The 25,234-nt window shown below is 39.8% G+C and overlaps 1 protein-coding gene across 1 annotated transcript in view; it reads left to right on the top strand.

Annotated features, from left to right (window-relative positions):
• Positions 1–25,234, top strand: part of ush2a (Usher syndrome 2A (autosomal recessive, mild)) — a 222,513-nt gene that overhangs the window by 158,234 nt on the left and 39,045 nt on the right. Inside the window, exons 63-67 of the mRNA XM_026171366.2 lie at positions 6,303–6,526; positions 7,725–8,064; positions 12,892–13,089; positions 13,242–13,396; positions 20,353–20,551. Of these exons, the coding sequence (XP_026027151.2) occupies positions 6,303–6,526; positions 7,725–8,064; positions 12,892–13,089; positions 13,242–13,396; positions 20,353–20,551 (1,116 nt within the window). The remainder of the gene's footprint in view (positions 1–6,302; positions 6,527–7,724; positions 8,065–12,891; positions 13,090–13,241; positions 13,397–20,352; positions 20,552–25,234) is intronic.

The following is a 25,234-nucleotide window of genomic DNA, read 5'->3' as shown; positions in this document are numbered from 1 at the left end:
ACATCTACTAAAAATCTCAGATGAGTTTGAATCTCAGTCCAGGCCAGAGGTCAAGTTTCCTGAAAAGCTTGTGAATGCAATAACTTGAGAACAAGACGTTGTGTGATTTACAAAATGATACCATAGGTGCATGTACTAGAAGGCTGTGGAAAATGAGAATGTCTTTATATTTTTCCCATCCACTCTAAAGGGGGCTATTTTATGTATCATAAAGATCCTGAAAACTTTTTGGCCAGCAGATCGCATCCATTCAACACAGTGCTTGTGATTCCAGTAGATACACCAAGGGGTATTTCAGAAGCATCGCAGAAGGAGCTCTTCACTCTGTATCACCTAAAGTAGCACACATCAAGCTCCACAGAGCAAGTAAATAGTGCAGGAAGTCAAGCACAGGAATGGCATAACGACTCCTGAAGTCAGAGCTGGTGTATTCTTAGAATTGAAGTTGAGGAGAAAACTGGTGGATTAGTAGAAAGGCTTTGATATAATAAAAAAAAAAAAGAAAAGTTAAAAAAAAAAAAAAGAAAGGTGGGTGGGTGGGTGGGTGGCAAAGAGGTGTAAGAGTAAGTAATTGAGTAATTCAAATCCATCAGGACTCTCTTGTGGGGTGTTTTCATATTCTCCGTGTACAGGTTTCCTCCAGATACTTCCTCCAGTTTCCTCTTATAGTCCAGAGTCATGCATGTTAGTTTAACTGGGGATTTTAAATTGACCAGTGGTGTCTAAGCAGAAGAAAACGGAGGAATGGATAGATATTAATTATCATTAGTTGTAATCAGTATGTACTTTAAACCATACAAACAAAAATTTTATATTTACTGATTCTGTCATGAAATTTGTTTTATTTTAGAAGATCTCACTGCATACAAAAAAGAAAATCTTGCTCATTTCATATCATTTAGTTGTTCTTTTTTGTGTTGTAAATCTGTTTAAGTCTTTTAGTTGTTGGTGTCTCCTAGTCCTCATCTCATTCTGTGTCCTTCTGACATATCGTTTAAGCACACATGAACAGCTGCTTCCTGTGTTTCAGTCTTTAGTGAATCCCTGTTGGGTTTTGAAATTTTAACTACTAGCAATCCATTCATTTGAGCTTAGCACTCACACAAACACTTAAAGCGTTTATATGCAAAGATGCATGTACAAGCACACGCCCAGCTGGTAATATTGCTGAGATTAGAAAAAAAGAAAAGAAAGATGTCGGAAAGGCAAGAGGACATCCCGTCAGCTGGGAAAAGAGTATGTGTGTGTGTGTGTGGATTTGATTATGTGTACGCTTGCTGCCTCAACATCCAGATGTGTGCGTTCCAGGGGAATACTGTGCACTGTGTGAGAAAGTCAATTCACAGTGATTTCATCTCTTGACATGGCATATAGTTTGGCCTCTATGGAGCAGAAAGTACACACACACACGTTTTTTTGTATTTCAAGTTGAAAGAGTTGCTCTTTCTTTGACTGTGATCAGCACAGAGCTGAAAGAGAACGTTTTCATAGGGCTCTGTGCAGTTCTGTGAAAAACTAAGTTCACCCCACAATTCACTAGCCTGCACTTTCAGCGGTATTAACATGAATTTAATGGTTTCTTTATGACTAAATCAGTGTTTCACATCATTCTGGACGAATTTTGGCCCACCCTTCTTTATGATGGTGCTTCAGTTAATTGACATTTGCAGGCATTTTTTAATGCAGAGATCACTTAAGGTCCCGCCACAGTATTTTGAATCAGGTTCAGGTCTGGACTTGGGCTGCGCCATTGCAAGCACTTGATTCTTTAACCCTTCTAATTTATACTTGGTGCTGTGCTTGGGATCATTGTCCTGTTGAATGACCCATCCAGGTTTTAGGCGTCAGTCAGATGGTCGCAGATTTTACTATAGAATACTTTGGTATACAAAGGAGTTCAACTCAGTGACTGAACGGTGTCTACGTCATACGGCTGAAAAACAAGCCCACCCGATCACCCCTCCATTACCATGTTTGGCAGCTAGTAAGGTGCTTGTGTTGAATTACTGCATTTGTTTTTTGCCACTAATATTTGATTAAGTCTTATTACCCTGCATACAAGTGCAAAATTACCATTGTATTCGCTACCCTTCCATTTCTGTATATAAGCAAGAGAAAGTCTGACCGAAGAAACTGAAATAATAATGTCACAAAGGATTAGGCTGAGTCAAGTATGACTTTAAAAAATATTTGTAGCTTCCTAGTAAAGTCAGAAAAAACGAATTCTGCCTTTAGTGCGACCATCACCTAAAATTCAAGAAATAAAAAATTTCTAAAAGTATTTGTCTTTCTAACTATAAATGTGTTCAAATCAGCCACAAATATAAAACCATTGGAGTGAAGATCACCTATCATCTTGTGGTATTGCAGTTCTCTGCTAAGAAGGTTTTTTTTATTCATGCTATACATCTAAAACCTTCTCATGGCATCATGGGGAACAACCCAACAGCAGTAGCTGCCTCCCCAAAAGGACTGTTCGTTGCATTACGTCACAAAACTGCGAATGCTCACCTCGGACATCCCGGAAACCTTTGTGGTCAAGATTTTGGTTTTCTCAGGTTAAATCTACAAGAAAGATTATTCTACTCTTACTTTCATAATAGAATAAATCTCAAATCAAAGACATATTTTAAAATATTTCAGTGGTTTTCCTATTGTAGTTTCATGTAGCCAGTATGTATCTGTCATGATCTATAATTTTAAGTAGCACACGATTTTTTTTCTCCATGAAACCTGCTTCAGCTTAAGTGTGTGCTGTTGTGCATAAACACAAATATGTGTATGTGTACATTCGCTGTGCACTTTGTGCCAAACCCCTTGTAATATATTCAGGTATTTAAAAGTGTTTGGTTTGTTTAAAGTTGTAGAGGGGTTTTGGTCTCCTAGAGAGCTCGGATAACCCTAATCCACAACACACATTTTTATCAGTAGTTCATTGGCAGGACTAAATATTGACTTATCATTAAGTGGAATGACTGAAACCCTAATAATAATTCACGTTGTCTAAGCACCTTGTGTTGACGCGGCGCTCCCGACGCTATTAACGAATGTATGCAAATCCTGCGTAAATCTGAAGATTAGGGCTGAAGCATTCTGTGATGCAAGAGAGAAAACAAGAGGTGTGTGATAAAATGTTGTCTGCACATACACAGCCATGCAAAAAAAAAAAAAAACACAACCCACACAGCTTATAGAGAGGAAGAGAAAATAGGGGTGTGCGTTTCAAATGTTAACACAAATGAACAGGGATGTCACACATACCCATACACAGATAACGCGTATAGAGACAGGGATTGAATTCCTGCTGAATGCATGATAATACAATAGTGAAGTTTAGCTGCAGAACAGTAAACAAGAGATTCAGACCTATGAACGGTGTGAATACAGAGAGAGTGATAGAGTAATAGTGCAAGGAAAATGGGGTAAGAGGAAGGCAGAGACAGGAGGAAGACATGGAGATGATAAAGAGAAAAGGTAGCAAGTTAAGGAAGTACATGCATGAGGACCAGAGAAATGTGAACATTCAGGGGAAACCAGCAGTTCGTGCAGGAGTTTGCTCACCTGTAGAGAGAAAAAGAAGGTAGATTATTAAAGGTAATATAAGATTAGACAGAATGTGGGGTCAGGAAAAGAAATTCATCAGTGATGATGAAGAAGATGTAAATCCTGAACTTCAGGTCACAACTGATAAACATGGCATTTCTTAGAGTAGGTGAAAGACTTATGTGTTTGAACAGAACCATGTTCGATGACGCAGAGAATGACGGTTCGATTGCTGCAGAGGAGCTATAAGTAAAGCAAATGATTGAAAACTGTGAGATGCAGAGGGCCTGGCGTCCGGATGGAAAGAAGGAGAAGAGGTGAGGATGCTGAGAGGACGACGGATGAGTAGAGAGAAGCTATTTTGGAAAAGTGTTGAGCTGTTTATTTGCGCGTCATTGAAGCTGAAGTAAGGCGCTGGGGGAATTGGCCACCAAGCCCCCGCTCCGCAACAGCTGCCGCTGCTAAGTGAGTTACTAGCCGTCAGACTGCTTTTATGTCACACAATCACATACACATGCGCTTTCCTGTCACATTGTGCCTGTGATGGATGCTTTGAGCATATAATGCACTGCAGCGGCGCAATGGAAAATATGTGCCATTCTGCACTTTTGGCCTTTAAGTGAACTGATTGCTTAAATTAACAGAATTTAATGTGCTGAAAGTGTAAATGCTGATTAGAGTGTTAAATAATAAGTTATTTATCACTCCACAACAAGCTGCATTCCCATTAAAGAGTGAAGCTGTGTTACAAAGCAATGACTTAGTGTTTAATGTGTGCTGTCAAATAAAATGGGCATCACAGCTGGGGGTAGATAGAGCTACAGATCAGCATGTCATCAACTGTTAGGATACATTTGCTAAATACCTCATAACATATAGATTATTTTCACAATAAACTAAATAACCAGTAAGACTGTGGCTTCTTCCGGTCTATCGCTCTGTAATTCAAAATTAGGCGCTTTTACTTTGGGAGCGCTCTCATTAAACTGTGATTAAAATCGGTCTATTTTTTTATCATTGCAGTTAGATCTTTTTCGTCAGCCTGGCCATCCTTTGCTCATTTGTATTTCTAATGCTCCTTCACAGCAGGGAGTTACTGACTCAGCATTATAGTGGGACGTTATTATAACCTTTAATTCATTGCAAAGCCAGAGCTTGCCAGTCTAAACTATCGTCTAAAGCTAATCCATCCAAGCAGCCAGGTTGACTGAATGGTTATCAGGGCCACTAGAAAAAAGGCAGAGTGGAAATTCACTCCGGTATCCTCAGCTGCTGTTAGGTTCGTCTCTCCTACATGCTGCTGTCGGGTTTGCCCTCCTCTCCGTGACCTAACATTCATCAGATCCACGAAAGTGTCAGTAATTTTCAATTTGTATGATTTATGTATGCCAAGTCAAAACAAGTTGATTTAGTTGTTATAGTATCAAAAGATGGCGGTTTTGGAGGAACCCCATGAGCTTAGGGGTTAGACAGCAACCAAGATTCTCCACCTCTCCCTCGGACTGTCATCTTTTTATCATTGCTGTCTAACAAAGACCATAGAGAACCCTTATCAGTGCTCATTGGTGTCTTTTCTAAGTAAAACAAAAATTTTGGGCTTCCTAATTATGCTTCAACATTGGAATACAAACATCTTGTTAAGAAATATTAGGAGAGTTTTCAATGTACCATTAGTCTTTAAATATCCCAACTATTCTTTAACAAGCATAAGCTATTTTTATTGGATCATTTCTTGCTCCACTAGGAATTTCTCCCTTGAATCTCCGTGTACTGCCAAAGTTTTAATTTGTCTGTCATCGAAACCAACTCACGTTATTTCAGTTTGAAATGTGAAGTGCCGGAGATTGTGAAGAAACATACTTGAAATTTGATATTCAGCTGCAAAACATTTACAGGTAAATGGAGTGATAGCATGCATTTTAAATGTCACCTTGCTGCTGAAGGTGAAGTGGTGGCAGACAGACATCACCTATCACTGTCAGAAATGGCAGCTCTCAGAAAAACGCACTTCCTTTCCCGTTGCAGTCTTTAGACAGCATAGCCTGAATATTACTGCTCAGAGAGGAGAAATAGTATGCAGGGGAGGAGGGGATGGAGGAAAGAGGAAGAGGATACGTGGATAAGAGTTGATAAGAAGAGAGGCACAATAATATTCAGAGCAGCCTAAATACTCTTTCTGTTCATATCGGAAAACATAGATTAAGGAGTGAAGGAAAGGGGAGTTTAGAAAAGGAGGAAGGACGAGGACTGAGGCAGTAAGAAAGGTTACAGAGGGAAGAGGATGACAGAAAAGATGAAAAAACTAAGAAGCCCGAATAGTATTACAGAATATCCTTTTTAGTGTAGAGTGATAGATGACCAGGAAAAGAAAATGTGTTTTATGTTATAGAAAAACAGAAAAGCTGATTTTAGACATCAGACATCACAGCAAAGCTGTTATATAGAAAGATAAAGAGAAATATCCAATAAATCACAGAGACGATGCCAGGAGGCCAGCTGAATCCTGGGAGTGTGGGAAGACCTTTGATGGATTTGTATGTTTCTTAAACAGCTGTTCAGACTTAAGAAATGTGGGAATGTCGTTTTATTAAAAAAAATAAATAATAATAATTATCACACCATATATATTTTCAGTACCTAAATTTGCACAGCACACTGTAGTGTGAAGTGGATCCAAGATAAATCATTTCCTGGTATGTTAAGATCAGAATGAAAGTGGAACAAAATAATGGCATGATGCATATTCTCTCTTGCTTCAGGTTTCATCTGCTGTGGTCACGAGTATGTAAGCTCTTCAACAACTCTTTGCTGTGTGGGCAATGAGGGATATCCCACAATGCACCCTGCTGGCAATGCCACAGTGACACTCCGCTGCTGTGGTTCAAAGGTCATACATCAGGATCAGGAATGCTGCAGTGGGATTGGCTTTGACCCCCGACGACATGTGTGTGCAGACAGACCCACGCCTGGTCTGGTAATAGAGGTGTGTGATTACGTGAGACAATGTGTTTTTAGTGTGTGTTTTCTTGTTTTCCACGTCATTAACCTTAGACGGGGAAATCTGAAGCACACTGATCATTCAGTCAACCAGTATTTGGCAGCTGTGACCATTTCTTTCTACATCTGTATTACAGATAGCAAAATAAAGGAAAAACCTGATCTGGTTGAATGGTTTAAGTTCACTTTCCCCTTAGAAGGAAGAGTGTAAAACAGGTTCTGAGTGATCACCTTTATTAAAGATGAAGCATTTATATGTCGATCTTTAGCCACAGGTAATCACTGAATGATTGGATAAGTATGAAATAGTTGACAATCACATGCTGACACAAGATGTCAGTTCTTTTAAAAACCGCTGCAGTTCGATTGTCAAGTATTTAAGGTGTGATATTGCGAGCTAGAAAAAATGGCAGGTGGACTTCTGTAGGTTGCCTCCTTTTAAGCTCTTAAAACTACCATGACCTTGTTGACTGAGAACTGAAAGGTTTCAGGTGTTTAGCATCTTCAAGTAGTGTTTCTTCTGAAAGTTTATTAGTGGACAAGAAATTGTAGGATCACATGTAGAAAATAATGTCATAAATAAACAAAAACGTTAAATATTGATCTTATATTATCTGAAAATTGTAGGTGTCACATTTACAAACTGACCTACCCAAAAATAGAAATGGAAATGGAGAGGATAAGACTGCTACACATTAGATGCCCCAATTAAGCATTTGCTAAAAGCCTTGCAGATTGGCTGAAATTACATGAAGGAGCTGATCATCTCCAGCAGCCCAGTGGACATTAGACAGAATTTCTGGGTTTTTTTGTCTATCAAACTTGCTCTCATTGTCGCATCAGGAGTTGGGGACTGGCCCATCCTCCATTTATCAACTGAGGTCCTGTGGCGTTTGTGTGTTCCTAAGCCAGCATGAGATGGCACATGCATGCACACATACACACACGCAAGCAGTGACAAAGGGTAGGAACTCTCATTAGCTCTAATGATGTCATTAAGAGCCATGTATGCAACACAGACACACACACGCTGTATATAGTGATTTTCTCCTTCAGAATATAACAGCAAATAAGAGGATCGTAAGCTTTCATGAGGTACGTTTCTGTTCTAGTTCACTTAAACAAAGTTTTCTTTTCTCTTCTCCTTCATTCATTCTGTCTGTCTCTCCTTTTTCTCTGTGCAGCACCAGTGTTTGCAGGGCGCTGTGTGTCCTGTGGCTGCAGCATCTACAGCTTACTGCGGCTCCTGTGGCCTTGATCCATCTATGACTGCGTGCACATGGGTCCTGTCTGCGCACACACACCCTGAGACACAATCCACAACATACTCACCGTTCATCAGCATCACGCAGGAAGCTCTCACTGCGGACCTGTCTGCACATACAAACAGAAGTAATGACAGTTACAAAATGTTTGACTCACGCAGTCACGCACACACTGACAACAAGCAGCTGAAGGGAAGCATGTGCCCATCGCATGAGGAGGTAGTGTACAGTGGAGATGCCACCGTATATACATTTACAGGTAACTGATGAGCATGTATGTATGTGTCTTTTTATTAGCAATTTAAAAGTTCCTGGGTATGTGCCAGGTTAGTGTCTAGAGCAAGGGTGTTAAACATACAGCCCGGGGATCAGACTAGGCCTGGTGAAGACTCCAATCTGGCCCACTAACCAGTTTTAGTTAATGCAACAACATAAATTTAGGAATTGTTTTGATTGTATTTTTATGTTTTTATAGCTTTTCCTCTTGAAAAATTATTGTTTCATAATTACAGGACTACCAATTTTGTGATGACAAATTTGTTTCATTTTGCTTCTTCTTTAGAGTCCCTGGTCCAGAGTATCTAATGTCTGTTTTACAGAGGGTTTTTTTGTTAACTGTTGAAGTTTTACCAGCTTTTGGTTTTCTTGTCACATCCTGATTATCACTTAGAGTCCCCCGAGAGCAGCAGTGCCCAGCCTTCTACCTTTCTACCTTTAAAACCCACCTTCCAGCCAAATGGCTGGTAGGCTTTTAGCTAGGCTTTAGCTTCAGCCAAGTGGAAGCTAAATTGTCTAGTCATTCATATGTAAATTAGGTTGTTATCTGGGAATTCTGGAGGGGAGTGGGGGTGTGTGAATGAGGGGGTGGGGGAGCTGCTAAAAGCTGTGAACTTCCTTTTGTGTTCGTCTTGATGCATTCTCAATCATCCAGGGAAATAAATCTCCAAAAGTCACCAACTTGGAGTGCTTCAGTTTGCCATCTTAGGGAGAAATCAACACACATGGGTGTATTTCCTTTGTTGCTGAGATTTATTGATAAAAACAGTACAAAAAACCAACCATTTGCACACATATTTACAAATAATAATAAAAAGTGAGTGAGTACATTTCAACATTTTCAGCAATCACTCACAATCCTGGCACTGCCATGGTATCTGTAGTCTGCATTTACCACATGTGTATCTGTAGCAGTGAACACATCGCACAGTGGCATGATTGTTCTTGCATTTGTGTTTGACCTGACACATGGCTCTTTTTCCAGGGCTAGGTGTGGAGGGTTGTGTCCAAAGCAACTGTTCTTTTCTTGCCTTCTTCCCAGCTACATGAGAGTGAGCCAACTCTCATCTGGTCCATCACATCTACGCCACACTTTGTTTTGTTGTAAAGGGTGACAGTGTTTGGCTTCCTTTTGGTAGTGTTGGGAATCTGGGAATAAGGCAAGAAAAGAACAGTTGCTTTGGACACAACCCTCCACACCTAGCCCTGGAAAAAGAGCCATGTGTCAGGTCAAACACAAATGCAAGAACAATCATGCCACTGTGCGATGTGTTCACTGCTACAGATACACATGTGGTAAATGCAGACTACAGATACCATGGCAGTGCCAGGATTGTGAGTGATTGCTGAAAATGTTGAAATGTACTCACTCACTTTTTATTATTATTTGTAAATATGTGTGCAAATGGTTGGTTTTTTGTACTGTTTTTATCAATAAATCTCAGCAACAAAGGAAATACACCCATGTGTGTTGATTTCTCCCTAAGATGGCAAACTGAAACACTCCAAGTTTCCTTGTGGCTCAGGAAACTAACCACTCCAAGTTGGTGACTTTTGGAGATTTATTTCCCTGGATGATTGAGAATGCATCAAGACGAACACAAAAGGAAGTTCACAGCTTTTAGCAGCTCCCCCACCCCCTCATTCACACACCCCCACTCCCCTCCAGAATTCTCAGGTAACAACCTAATTTACATATGAATGACTAGACAATTTAGCTTCCACTTGGCTGAAGCTAAAGCCTAGCTAAACACCTACCAGCCATTTGGCTGGAAGGCGGGTTTTAAAGGTAGAAAAGCCAAATGGCTGCTCTCGGGGGCTCTAAGTTTATGCGTCTGATTATACCTTAAACATGTATGTAGTTTTTTATTTGTAGCTAAAGTTATAGCTCCATGTGAGTCAGTAAGCAATCTGAACAGCCAGGAAGATTATACCTACTTTTTTTAAGACAAATCTGTAGATGGCCAAGTACCAAGTCAAGTTGCATAAGTTAACTCATTCACTGCCAGCCATTGGCAGTGAATGAGTTAAACCCATTGACTCATTCACTGCAATTGACGGCTATAGACGTCAATGGCAGTGAATGAGTTAAAAGACACAATCAGTTTTGCCACTTGATGAAATTTGATTGTGGTCCAAATATAAGATGACAAATGAATGCATAAAGTCAGCCACATCGCCCTCTAGTTCCCTAGAAATTTAAGTTAACTAGTCTTTAGTATCAGTACTTTTCTATAGGCTTAATGTGTTTTAGTTATAAACATCAAGTATTTGCAGCCCTGCATTGAAATTATTACTTTTCTTCCACTTCAGTTCTCTAAGTCACAATGAAGAATAAGTAAAACGTTACAGCCATCTGTAAAACATGGCGTTCACAGAAACTGCAAGCCTGCAGAAGCCAGTTCTGCATTTACTCTAAATGTGTCAGCCGCTACAATCAAAGGGCTTTACAGACAGATGCCCTTCTGCACACACTCCCTCTGTCACACACACGCACCAAGACAGCTGCTGCAGTGCACGCTAATAGCTCTAACATGGTAACTCTGTCTGCGCTGTACACTTGCGTGTTATTAAAACTTAGAGATGGGCGTTTAAATGCCATTTTCACATTCTCTACTATTTATCAGCCCAAAGGGAGCAGGAACGTGTTTGTGTTTGTGGGCGTGTGTGTCGTGATTTTCAGTCTGTCCACACATTATTTATCTGGGTAGTTACGTCTGTTAAATCAAGACTAATTGTGGTTGTGGATATGTGTGTGTGTGGGTGGTTGTGTCCTCATAAATGATATGTGTTTTTGCATCCAGTTAGTTACTATTTTAGTGTGGCTCTGGAGTGTAGCTCTGCGTATGTGTTTTCATTACTTTGTCTGTGTATGTGTGCATGTGGCATGGGGTGGTTAGGATAAGAGTTTCTAGGCGATGCTGTGACACCATCTGGGCAGAGGCACATAAAGCTGTCGCCACCCACCATACACCAGATGTTTCTCAAGCACACACACGCATGCACACACGCATTCATGCGCAGAGTATCATGCTATACTTCTCTGGGAGAAAAAAAGAAAGAAGTTAGATCACGCCCAGATAGCTCCACATGTGAAGTGGGTGACATAAGTGTAAGCTGTATTATCCACAAGAGCTTTGTATTAACTTAGCTTTTCAATATCTTACAATCAAACACAGAAAAACAGATTGTATTATATTTCTAGGCAAACCTCACTGCTGTTTTTTTCATCTGTACATTTTTTTCTATTTTAATTATTCCAGAAGTACAGACAAGAATCCCAGACTGGTAGTTTACAAGAGACCATTTACACTCCTAAAAGTAATGCACAAATGTGTGCAAGTACAACTATATGTATAAATACTACTGTGCCTGTACCTTTGCAATAGGGTTGTAATAACCTGTCTGTCATAGTGCTTCGTGGCCTGACATTCACACTGGTGATAGTGCTTATATATAGCCAGGGAGCTGCTCCTGACTGTTGTTTGCACTTACGCACCGAACGACAGTTGAGTTTGCTTGGAGTCCGTGGTTGGGGTGCTCGAGAGTGCTCCATCGCTTGGAGTGAAGTGGAGATCTGGGGCACTGCCTCTGGATTGGCAGACTATGGTGGTGATTATCTTTAAGAAGGTTGACCGCAGGGTGTGGATCACATTTTTCAGCCTGACCGGGATTTGTCCATTAGTTGAACCTTGGATTCTAGAGGAACAATGCACTTTTTGTACTGGTCATGGACCAATTAACCAGCTCTTTAGCCTTTCAGGAATATTAGAACTTGCTTGGGAGCTTCCCCATCCAGTCTACACATGTTTTGTGGACTTGGAGAAGGCATTCAACCGCATCCCTCAGGGTTGCCTGTGGGAAGGAGTGCTGCAGGAGTATGGGGTGTCTGGCCCATTGTTAACAGCCATTCAATCCCTGTACAATTAAAATGAAAGTTTAGTCCGCATTGATGCCACTAAGTCAGACCCATTTCTAGTGGGAGTTGGACTCTGCCAGGCCTGCTCTTTGTCACCGATTCTCTTCATAATCATCATGGACAGAATTTCTACGTGTAATCATCTGCTGTAAAGCTTCTGACCTCAAAATCTCATCTCTGAAAATTAGCACCTCCAAGTCTGAGGTCCTCAGACAGGAAAGGGTGGAGTGCCCACTCTGGTTCAGGGATGATCTGCTGCCCCAAATAGAATAATTTCTAATCGTCTTTTTCACAAGAGAGGAAAGAGGAAAGAGGGGCGAAAGAGATTGACAGACAGATGTGGGGTGTGGCTGGAGCAGTTATTTGGACATGAGAGCTGAACATGAAAACAAAGGTGTCAGTCTACATTCCTACCTTCAACTGTGGTCACAAGCTTTGGGTAATAACTGAAAGAACAAAATAGTAGAAACAAGCAGAAGAGTGGCCGGCCTCTTCCTTAGAGATAGGGTGATGAGTGCAGTCCTTCGAGAGAGGCTACTTCTCCACATCGAAAGGAGCCAGTTGAGGTGGTTCGGCCATCTAACTATAATGCCTCCTTTACATGTCCTTCCTTGGTTGGCCTAGGAATGCCTCGGTGTCCCCCAGACAAGCTTCAGGAGGTGGCCGAGGAGAGGGAGCTCTTGGTTTCTGTGCTTAGGCTGCTGCCCGCACGACCATGGGGTGGAGAAGCATTCACTTTTTATTTTATAATAGAGATGCACTTTGAGACTTTTAAGTAAAATGGAGAGGTGAGGGGTTTATATGGAATTAATAAACTTTTAATAATGCATTTTTGTCTTTCCCTTGCCCCCTTACTGTCCTCCCGTTTTTTTGACACTTACTGGGAAATAGACAATGACCTGGAGCCTTTTACCACCTATGAGTACAGAGTGAGAGGCTGGAACAGCTTTGGTCGAGGCTCCAGCAATGTTACAACAGTGACGACTACTGAGGACAAACCATGGGGAGTGGCAACACCCCGCTGGAGCCGCCTAGGTGAAAGAGATGATATTATCCAGTTGCAATGGCAAGCACCTGCCCGGAGTAATGGTTTGTATATGTGCATGGATATTACTACTTTAGGTTAGATCCAGTGATTAAAAGTCTTTCTCTGTGTTTGGAGTTCAGCTTGAGTAATTAAATTAATGCAGAGGCAGAAAAATCTAACAGTGGTTACCCAATTATCTTTAAAACTTCACCAGGGGAGATTACCCACTATGCTATACTGCGTGATGGACAAGAGCGTTACCGTGGGGATGAAAACAGCTTTACTGACGTTGGTGGGATCAGGCCTTTCCAGGAATACAGTTACCAGCTGAGGGTCTGTAACCGGGCTGGTTGCACTGATAGTACACAGGTAAGAATTTGTGTGGTTTGATGTCTTGTGATGGTTTAGAGTCGCTACATTTCAACATCACATGTTTCATCATAGCAAAATAAATATAATTTTGAGCCAAAAAAAGGAATGTGCCTTTGATTTAACAGGAAATACTCTCTATTCTGTTGTCTGTTCCAACTCAGTGCTATTTTTCTCTTCTACCAACTTTTCATGTAAAATTTTCTTACTTTCACACAGCAGCACACATACACACACTTTCTAAAACCATACTCTATTGTAGCACCCCATTTCAAAATGACATTATTCCACTGTATGATTATCTAATGGCTACTCTAAAAATGGCCTTAGCTTCACTGAACTAAGTACCACTTTACACTGTAGTTAAGTTCACTTCTTTAATTTTGCTTGAACACTTAAAGGTTTGTAAAAAATGATGAAAGTTAATTTTAGAGAGAGCATTACTTCTTCTTGAGAGAAAGTAGAAATGTAAATGAATGTTGTCAATGTCTGATCACGAACATACATTGCACTTGCAATTGATGGAATAAAATTACATTAGTGTCAGGCAGGTTTATTCTTGTCCTTGTCACCTGTCTGAATACAAATATGCATTTTTGTATTTTCTCTTAAGAAAATTGTGTATTTACATTTAAACCCTTAACTTCACTTAGGGTTAATTTTTAAAAACTAGCTAAAAGCAATGGCCTGCAGTTGACTACTCTTCTGACTTGATGTTTGACCAGTGAATATCTTTTTACCGTCTCATTAAACCCACGTCAGATGCTGATTTGCAATCATTGTTTACATCATGAAGGTGGTGCAGTCCACAGTTGTTCTGCCAAGCGATATTTTACTAGCCCTGTCTGACCTTTGTTGTTATGAAATTATATTGTATGATGTTTCTACACTGCTTGAACTCTGTTCTGTTCTGCTGCAGGAACAAGCTGTTATTTAGCCATGTTTCCGCTCTCCCCCTGAATGCAAGGCTCTGGATTTGCTGAGCCTACCTGATGGTTCTGATAGTACCCATAATACCTTCACACAACTCCCCCTCCCTGCTATCTCGCTGGCTGTGAGCTGATATCACCACAACAATTAATTTCTCTGGCTTAGTGACGATGAAAGCTCATATTAAAAAATGTCTTTCTGGGTTTTTTAAAGTTAATTTAGCATCTCATTATTGTGACAAGCACATCCTTACATAAAGAGAAATCCTATGGCTGTGCTGCTGCAGGCGTGGATTGAGCGGAGCGGCTAAGATCAAGGAAAAATTGGCTAAATTGTTTGTGAGGGATTGATGGCATATCAATCCCTATTTGTGATATACTGATTTATTTAAGTACATCATAAATTAATTTCTTTGAAAAATAAGACTGGAAAAGGACAAGAGGAATGGTAAATGGTAACAGAGAGATACATGGGATACATAACGTATGGTTATATATGGCAATTATGTTACTGTTGCAAGCATTTCCTGCTGTCTGTAAACAGACTAAAACACATTGTAGTTTGTTAATACTAATGCAACACCATTCACCTCCTACTAAGGACTGATGTTTTTTAATTCACTGGTTCATTTGTTGGCTCTTGTATCCTTACAGAACTTAACAAATAATAGTTGGCATATTGATGATTAGTCTGCTAACTGTAAATAGCCAGTAAAGATTTATGGTAATTAAAATTTTTAAAGCCAGAGCAGTTCCTGTCAAACCCTATCAAACAGTGGCTACACAACACAAGACTGCAGACTTTGACTGTGAACCATTAGATTTGTCCTTTTTGTCCTACTGACAAAAATAAACATATTACATAAATATACAATTTCAGTTTCTGCCTGGTGTCTCGTTTGCACTTTTGCAAGCATGCTTTCAGTTCTCTTTGTCTTTCTGTTTGTCAGCACGATTAAACTTGGTGGCAAGGTTGAGCTGAGACAGAAGAAGTCCAGATCTTAAAGAGAAAGACTTTTTAATTGTAGGTTTAGTTCTGGGCCATGAAATAGGACATTGGCCTTGGAGGATGATGATAATGCTAAACTGCCACCATGCATCTTACAGTGATGTGATTTAGTTTTTTCTTCTTTTCTATATTTATCTTACTTACATGGGTGGAGAAGGTTAGGATAGCTAGGATAAATAAAATAATCATTTAAAAAAGTGCATTTTGTATTTACTAGGGTTATCTTTTTCTAATAAAAATTTTTAAAAAATAAAATAAAATTAGGAATGCTGAAACACTATTTATAGTACTTTTCCTGTCTGTGAGTTATGTAGGCTTAAATCACAAATAATAAATTATTGTTTTAAAACAAAATTTTTATACCAGTAAAATCTAAATGTCTGCATGATATTGGATTGTTCTCCTGTAAAAGTATAAAAAAGTAAACCACAAAAATTAAACAAAATAAGTAACTTTAGCGTCACACTGAAGATGTGAGTTGTTTTACATGTAGTTAAATGTAGAAAACCTTTACAGATTAATCACTTTTGCTTTCATGCTTCCTTTCCGTAACCACTAAGATAATTAATTCTCACAGTTTACACCTAAGAGCTCAAATTCTTACTGGGGACTGTAGTGCAAATCTGTAGACAGTATCAGTGATGTATAAAATGTACCTTATGTTAGCACTGCTTTAGCTTCGGAGCCAGTTTAAATCTTAACAAGCAAAAGGTCGCTGGTTTGGTTTCAGTTGAAAACACTTGAAACTCTGCCAGTTCAAAAACCTTCATAGCGACCTGCTGTAGCGACCCCTAACAAGAAGTTTTATAAATTCCTTTTATAAAACTTTTTAAACTCATTGGATCATCCTGCATGAAAGCTACTAAGAACCCTTTATACATACAAGTACCATCAGACTACAAGCCCAGTCTTCCATGCTCTCTTTGTCTAACTCTCTTCCTCACACACACACATACATATGTTCACACAAACAAGCGCGCGCACACTCGCGGCAGAGGGTAGGAAGGGAGTGAGTTGGATTAGTTTGTACACCAGTGAAAATTGGCCAAACAGTCCCAATTATGGGATAACTTGAGCTAACCTAATATACCACTGCAATTACCTGGCATCAGCCTCCTCACATACACACAAACACACACAGGCACAGACAAAGAAACACAGGCACTCAGGAACGCACACCTGCTGTGACAACAGAAGGTCCTGATCTAATATGGTTGGTCACTTAGAAAGGGAGGAAGAGCGATTGGTCCCTCTCTGTCTTCAAATCCTTTTGTCCTGTTCTTGCTGCTATTTGTCTCCTGTCATTTCCTTGATCTTAACATTGTAGTCCTCAGTTTCTCCCAGCTGTTGTCTCTGCTTTCTTATCCTTACTCTTTCTCACCATCTCATTTTCCTGAGGCTCACAAGTTTCTACTTTTTAATATGAAAAAAGATGGGATGAATGACAAATATTCTTTTCATTTAGCCAAGTAGGTTTATTGCATAATCTGTAATCTCTGCTTCTTTGTATACCCTACACTGTTGATCAGTCATGTTGGGACATATTTTGACTGTATGTGAAGAATTAAACCATTAGTTATTAGCTGATAATTTAGCTTCTTGTTGGCTTTTTGATGTAATTTTATGTATTTGAATTTGTAAAGAGTGACACAAAAACGAACTTCTGAAACCAGATATCATTTATCCACTATCTGGATATTCGTTTCAAATGGGAACGCCCCCTAATGCTAAGTCAAAAGACAAGCCAGTTGTTTGATCTATCACTCCTTTCAGTGAACTATAAAAAATACAAATCAGTGATTATAAGCCAGATGTAATTAATAAGAAAAACTAGCATCACGGGTCACTTAGCTGCTTCCTGAAGGGATCCCACATTATCCATCTGTCTCATCAAGTCTGAGTGCTAATTTTTGTTTGCCAGTAAAGATATGTGACATTCACGGATTAAGTTTTCATTTTTTTTTACATTCAAGGAAAATATTGGCAAACACTTGACTGAAGCACACTCTGACTGATACTACACCTCCCCTGCATCCTCCTTCTCTGCTTACTTTGCTGTTTTGTTCTGCCTCTGTCTGTTTACATGTGTACACCTGCATGCACCTGTGTGTGTTTATCTGTGTGCACGCACTTGTGTGTCTCTTTAGTTGTAGTTGCTGTGCTCTAATTGCATAGCACTGTGTGGGACAGGTGGTGGAAGTGCTAGTGACAGTCTATTAAGGCAGGATATCCCTGTTGCCATTAGCAGCAGATTGCCCTGTGATTCTGTGGTCTCCGCATTCACTCAGCGTTCACATGAGCTCACAGATACTACACTACGAATGTACAATACAATGGTCACTCTTATTACTGTACTAAGAAGCAGTAATTTTTTAACTTGGCCTATTAACAGATTGTTTAGTGATTTGTTTTAGTATGGTAGCAGTGATCAGTAGTAAGACATTTTGCACATCCTTTATAATTATTGCATTTCCTACACATTGCATTGCTTGAACAGCTTCCAGTCGGATCCTCTGTCCTACTGGAACGCTAAAGGAAATGATTGGGGGAATAAAGGCTCAGGATGGAAGCAATACTCTGGTGCTGCTGTAGTTCACTTAGTCAAGCAGGCAGCCCATATGCTGAAAGGCTGCAGGAGTCTGGGTTTGATTCTGCCCTGGGTCTGCCCCTCGTTTCCTCCCTACTTTTGTGTTTGCTCTCTGCTGTCTGTCCTCTCGAATAAAATCCAAGATCCAAAAAGAATTTGAGTTATATTCTAAAGGGAGATTTCTCTGGAAACAAGTTCATGTTCAAGTACAGTGGGGCAAAAAAGTATTTAGTCAGCCACCGATTGTGCAAGTTCCCCCACCTAAAATGATGACAGAGGTCAGTAATTTGCACCAGAGGTACACTTCAACTGTGAGAGACAGAATGCGGAAAAAAAATCCATGAATCCACATGGTAGGATTTGTAAAGAATTTATTCGTAAATCAGGGTGGAAAATAAGTATTTGGTCAATAACAAAAATACAACTCAATACTTTGTAACATAACCTTTGTTGGCAATAACAGAGGTCAAACGTTTACTATAGGTCTTTACCAGGTTTGCACACACAGTAGCTGGTATTTTGGCCCATTCCTCCATGCAGATCTTCTCGAGAGCAGTGATGTTTTGGGGCTGTCGCCGAGCAACACGGACTTTCAACTCCCGCCACAGATTTTCTATGGGGTTGAGGTCTGGAGACTGGCTAGGCCACTCCAGGACTTTCAAATGCTTCTTACGGAGCCACTCCTTTGTTGCCCGGGCGGTGTGTTTTGGATCATTGTCATGTTGGAAGACCCAGCCTCGTTTCATCTTCAAAGTTCTCACTGATGGAAGGAGGTTTGGGCTCAAAATCTCACGATACATGGCCCCATTCATTCTGTCCTTAACACGGATCAGTCGTCCTGTCCCCTTGGCAGAAAAACAGCCCCATAGCATGATGTTTCCACCCCCATGCTTCACAGTAGGTATGGTGTTCTTGGGATGCAACTCAGTATTCTTCTTCCTCCAAACACGACGAGTTGAGTTTATACCAAAAAGTTCTACTTTGGTTTCATCTGACCACATGACATTCTCCCAATCCTCTGCTGTATCATCCATGTGCTCTCTGGCAAACTTCAGACGGGCCTGGACATGCACTGGCTTCAGCAGCGGAACACGTCTGGCACTGCGGGATTTGATTCCCTGCCGTTGTAGTGTGTTACTGATGGTGACCTTTGTTACTTTGGTCCCAGCTCTCTGCAGGTCATTCACCAGGTCCCCCCGTGTGGTTCTGGGATCTTTGCTCACCGTTCTCATGATCATTTTGACCCCACGGGATGAGATCTTGCGTGGAGCCCCAGGTCGAGGGAGATTATCAGTGGTCTTGTATGTCTTCCATTTTCTGATGATTGCTCCCACAGTTGATTTTTTCACACCAAGCTGCTTGCCTATTGTAGATTCACTCTTCCCAGTCTGGTGCAGGTCTACAATACTTTTCCTGGTGTCCTTCGAAAGCTCTTTGGTCTTGGCCATGGCGGAGTTTGGAGTCTGACTGTTTGAGGCTGTGGACAGGTGTCTTTTATACAGATGATGAGTTCAAACAGGTGCCATTCATACAGGTAACGAGTGGGGGACAGAAAAGCTTCTTACAGAAGACGTTACAGGTCTGTGAGGGCCAGAGATTTTCCTTGTTTGAGGTGACCAAATACTTATTTTCCACCCTGATTTACGAATAAATTCTTTACAAATCCTACCATGTGGATTCATGGATTTTTTTCTCACATTCTGTCTCTCACAGTTGAAGTGTACCTCTGGTGCAAATTACTGACCTCTGTCATCATTTTAAGTGGGGGAACTTGCACAATCGGTGGCTGACTAAATACTTTTTTGCCCCACTGTAGTAACATTTTATTTTTTAAGTCTTTCTGTCAAAATTATTCAGTTTCACTATATAAATTATATTCTTTTATTGTACATGAGTTCATACCAGTAACAGTTCGCAGGAATCACTGCTCTTCCTACAGTATTGTTCAGATTTGAATGAAACCTAGTTGGGTCTTCAGTCAAACTGTGCTCAAGGTCAAGTTCACATTTGTCACTGGGGTCAGTAACCTGTAAATTGTGATGGATCTTGAACTGGATGACCTACTATGTCATTGATATTCTGGTTATTTTCTATAATGCAAGTTATGAATAATTTCTTTTTTGCAGTTTCATTTACAACACAGTAATTTGTGTCTGTCTATAAACATGCTAGTTTTCTTCATTTTTTCTTTATTTTTTTATTAAGTTGCTTGCTTAATGCATTTGTATATTAAAGATCTTCCTCTGTTATTAAAAGACTAGGAATCTTAGAAACAGGACCCTTTTTTGGTTGAAGTTGAAGTAAAATATTTCAAAATTGTTTTATATTTCAGCAACTTTTTCAGTTTTTCTTTCTTTGTGTTTTCTCTGGCTGTTTTTGTTTGTATGTTTCTGAACCTGTGTTTATGTGACGTGCATGTGTGTGTTTTTAGGTGGTGGCAGTAACAGTCCAGGGCGTCCCAGAGGACGTGCAACCTCCCGTGGTAACAGCTGTAAGCCCCTCCTCCCTCCACGTGAACTGGTCTGAACCTACTTTTCAAAATGGAAAAATACAGCGGTACCACCTGAACCAGACTGGTGTTGGAACTATATTCACGCACATCGATGGACCCAGAAATTTCACAGTGACTGGTAGGACATGGCGTATCCTTCTCCTCACTTTTCCTTACTTGTTCATACTCTCTTCCTGTTTTTTTTTCTTGTTACAGTCTTAATTGTACTTTCCTTTTTCTTCAGCTTTGTCCTCCATTGTCACGCTTCTTGTCCCTTCTTCTCTGTCGTGTGTTATTTTGCGTACCGGTTTGTAGAAGCTGTGTAATGACTGAATTTACACCTGATTGCTGCCACATGCTCTCTGTCCTAATGGCCTACACAAACAGAAACATACTGGCATGTATGCACATAAAAGAAAGAAAAATACACGATACATAGAAGCACAATCAAACACAACATGGTTAGAAAGATCACAACACAAGCTGAGGGTCACGTAATTTCACAGTTGAGAGAACAAGTGAATCCACAAACAATCAGATAAATCTACCAAAAGATTGACTCAATGGAAAAAGTCTCAAAAGGGAAAAACAGACATGTTGACTTACCTTCATACTACAGATTTGCACATGAATATGATGGTGTCAGGGCTGGGCGATGTGTGAGTCTTGTTTTATCTACTCCAAGGGGGAGCAGTGTTGTTGGCCTCCTGCCATGAGTTACAACACACATATACACACACACGCAAAATCAAACATCTGTATAAAACACTGTAAAGAAAACATTTACTGTCTCTTATAAAACAGATTATATTAGTGACAAAGGAAAATACAAATCGAATATCATCACTGTGGGTGTAGTAAAGTGTATTTTGGGACTGAAATAGCACTATCTGAAAAATGTTGAGTCTTTCAAAGCTGATTGCATTACCCCCTTTTAAATTTTTATGTATAGGAGTCAAGTGATGACATCTTTTGAAGCTGAATTTCTGTGGCATTTTCTCTTCACAGTTCTCTACTGTGCTCTGTGTTGGATTCAGACCAGGCATCAGCTTTGCCAGTAGCCAATAGACTATTCCCATGGTGCCTGTGGTTGGCTTGTATGGTCAGGAGTTGTGTGCATGTGTGTTTGTATGTGTAGGCACGAAGCAAAGCAAACAATGCCAAATAGAGATGGTAATGTGCTGTAATACTGTACCAGCCCCGTGTGCCAGTGTAAGCAACCAGCGTGTGTGTGTGTGAAATTCCCCTGTCCCCCAGTGAGACACTGGAAAACTTTCAGCCAAAATCACTACTGGGGCAGTCTTTTTCTCTCCTCCTTTATTCCTCTCTCTTTTTATCTCTGAACTTTGCAGCTCTCCTTTTGGAGCACATCCATTTTTTAGGAAGTCAGTGCAATTTACTGGAGTGTTTTTTTGTTTTGTTTTTTACAGCAGTTAGAAGATAAGATTAAAGATCTAAGAACTTTATTATTTGCAAAATAATCCTTATACACGACCACGAGTTGCTCAATAAATAGAAAATAGAGAATTACATGTAACTCAGTGGCTAGTACTTAGTGTGACCCTCATTTTCCCATCAAAAAACTGCCAGATTTCTTGAATAGATTTTACAAGAACCATTCCTCAGAGATTTTGGTGATTTAAGCTTTGTGACATGGCGCATGCTGAACAGCGTATACTGTGGTCCAAAAGGATGGATGTGGATGGAAATAGTTAACAGCAGTTCTCAGGTATGCTATGTCGCTTAAACTGTGCTCAGTTGGTATTAAGGGGCCCAAAATATCCTCCACAGTATTACACCATCAGCAGCAGCCTGAACACTTGATACAAGGCAGGCTTGATTTATGCTTTCATGTTTTCACCAGACCCCCACCAGACAACATCATCCTCTGTTGTCCAATTTTGAGTCCGTGTGAATTATAGTTTCCTGTCCTTAGCTGACAAGAGTGCCACCCGATGTGATCTTCTGCTGCTGTAGCCCACCTGCTTCAAGATTCAACATGTTGTGTGTTCAAAGATGCTCTTCTGCATACTTTGGCTGTGATGAGTGGTTGAGTTAGTGTTACCTTCCTGTTTGCTCTGTCTGACTATTCTCCTCCGACCTCTGGCATCAACACGACATTTTCACCCAGAGGACTGCCGCTGACTGGATATTTTCTCTTTTCGGATCATTCTCTGTAAAACCCTAGAGATGGTTGTGTGGGAAAATCCTAGAAATACTCAGATGAGCTAAAGTTATAACAGTAATTATTGCACATGAAAAAATAAAGTGGCCTGTTATAACGAGAAGGGGATATAACAGGGATAGTGAGATAAATGATATCCAGTGTTACAGATATCACTGACTCTTACAGAAGGAGGAGGAGCTGAACAAAGTGCTGGTCGCTGGTAGAAACAAACTCCTCCTTTCATATTACTCCACAGTGTGGTGTGCAGGGAATGAGATGTATTGTCTGTAATACTGAATAGTTTCCTCAGCATTGTCTCTCTGACATCTCCACCAAAAAATCTGAACAGAATCTAAACATTTTTCAGGCTACAAATAGCTTTAAAATAGTTTTCATGTATTTGTTCATATTTCAGGTTAACTTGTATATTTCATTTGGTATTATTATTATTATTATTATCTTTTTTATTATTATTATTCTTGTGTAAAGCTTTGAGTTTTGTTTTATTTTGTCCTTATTATCCTGTATGGACTAATCTTCAGCCAGTCATAAACAGACAGGCTTAAAATGTTTTACTTTGTAACTAAGCAAAAACTAATATAGAAAAAGCGAAACGGTGAGTTCAAGGAAGACTGAGGCAAAGATGTTCAACAGAAAAAAAAATTAACAGAAGACTGAAGAGAGAAAGGATCCGAGGAGTGACATGTTTTAAAAGGGAGTGAAGGAGAAACAGAGGAAGGAGTGAAACAGATAAAAAGATGGATGGGCGAATCTAAGTGTTTTCAGTGAAATATGAACAGAAATAATTGCTGTGCTATTCCCTCATCCTTAATGTTTAATACGCTATTATTCATCTTCTCTGCATCTCACCACTGTCAGACAGACACTTCAGGATCTTTGTCACACACACGCTCACTGAAACCACAGAAACTGCTTTTTTTTTTAGCTACAACACTTACGATTTTAAATCTTTTTTTATGCAGGATTGTAACTGGATCTGATGAATTCCTCAGACCAAAAATGGCCTCTCTTATTATTTTGGTATGAGAGGTGTACATTTATCAATGAAAGCTCAAATGAAAACTTCCATGTGAGCTTTTTTTAAAAAACAGTCAAGTTCAAATTCATTCCAGCTGCTTGTACCTGTTGCTTTTGAATTAAGATACAAAAATTCTGAGATGTATTTGTTGCCCAAAGCGTCACCCTTTTGGCTTAAAATACACATATATATATATACATACATATATATCAGACATTTTAGGAATTTTTTGTTTGCTTGCAGAAAAATCTTCACCGTGATAAAGTGGAGCACTGAATAACAGCACCGTGAGTCTAATAAACCACTATGATGACAGAAATTAAAATTATAGAAAAAAAGCGACTTCCCCCATTTCTTGTTTATCCTTTTTTGCCACAGGAAAAGCAACAAACAGACTTGCATTAATGGCATCCAGAGCTGTTTTAAAAAGTGACACTTTATAGAGAGAATTAAGTACAACTGTACAAAGACACCCCATGTGAATCAATATTAAGTATTGCTATCATTAGCTCACAATGAATTATTGCCTGCAATTATATAGATTATGGCATTAATCATGTGTTTAATTGGTCTTTTGTAGGCTCGTTATTAATTCAGAACTGCAGGGAATAGAGTATGTTCTTTTATTTATTAATGCATTTTCCTCACAGTCCACTCTGTGACTGGTACGCGCTATAGGTACAAGTACGTAGACACCGAAGTACCTTTGTTTAAATGCCGAATATGTCTCAGAAGTCTCATTGTTATAGTATGCAGAAAGTGTTCGATCAAGCCATTTAGCAGCAACACACTATAACCTTCTCAAGAAGTTAAGAATAATTATATGAGGGAAATTGTGGAAAGATTCTTTTAGATACTGTTGATTTATTCAGATGCTGAGTGGCTCGATGCTGCTTCTCTGTTTTTCTTTTGTTGGTGTTTACTTAATAAAAGAAAGGCACAGTTAAGTAAAGTCAGAGTACTGACTCGGATCAAGAGACAAACCAATAATCAAAAAATAATCAAGCAAAATGAATGTATGTTTCAACATTCACTCTAAGCTATGTTAATTAATGCCAATAAAACTCCATGATGGATTGTGTGTGTGTGTGTGTGTGTGTGTGTGTGTGTGTGTGTGTGTGTGTGTGTGTGTGTGTGTGTGTGTGTGTGTGTGTGTGTGTGACAGAGAGAGTGAGAACCTGATCTCACTGTTCCATCCCAGACGGTCTCTGCATTAGGGAGCCACAGACAGGAAGTCAAATTCTTAATTATTTAGGAGAGGTGTTATCAAAGCTCTCTTCTCTCCCTTCTCTCTTTTGCGCTCTCTTTTCTTTCATTCTCTGCATCAACTCTTTTTTCTTTCCCATGATAATTTGTTTTTCTTTCCAGTCTCAAGTTTTGTTGTACCACCACGCTCTCTCTCTTTTTCTCTCTTTAAATTCCTTCTCAGCCGTCCTTGCATTTCTTTCTTCTGCGATTTTCCTGTTTGGTTTTTCCACTTTCTCTGCATCTACTCTTTCACTTTTCAATCCCCACCACCCCCGCTCTCTCAGTCTCTCTCTTTCTCTCTGTATCAGGTGACAGGCATGGTATTGCGGCCTGCGCCCATCATCCTATCATATTCTCTAATGCAAACA

This window comes from Astatotilapia calliptera, chromosome 1 (assembly GCF_964374335.1).
Source record: "Astatotilapia calliptera chromosome 1, fAstCal68.1, whole genome shotgun sequence".
In the NCBI taxonomy this organism is placed as follows: Eukaryota; Metazoa; Chordata; class Actinopteri; order Cichliformes; family Cichlidae; genus Astatotilapia; species Astatotilapia calliptera.
The sequence above is the reverse complement of the archived record's forward strand: the minus strand, read 5'-3'. Positions and strand labels throughout refer to the sequence as shown.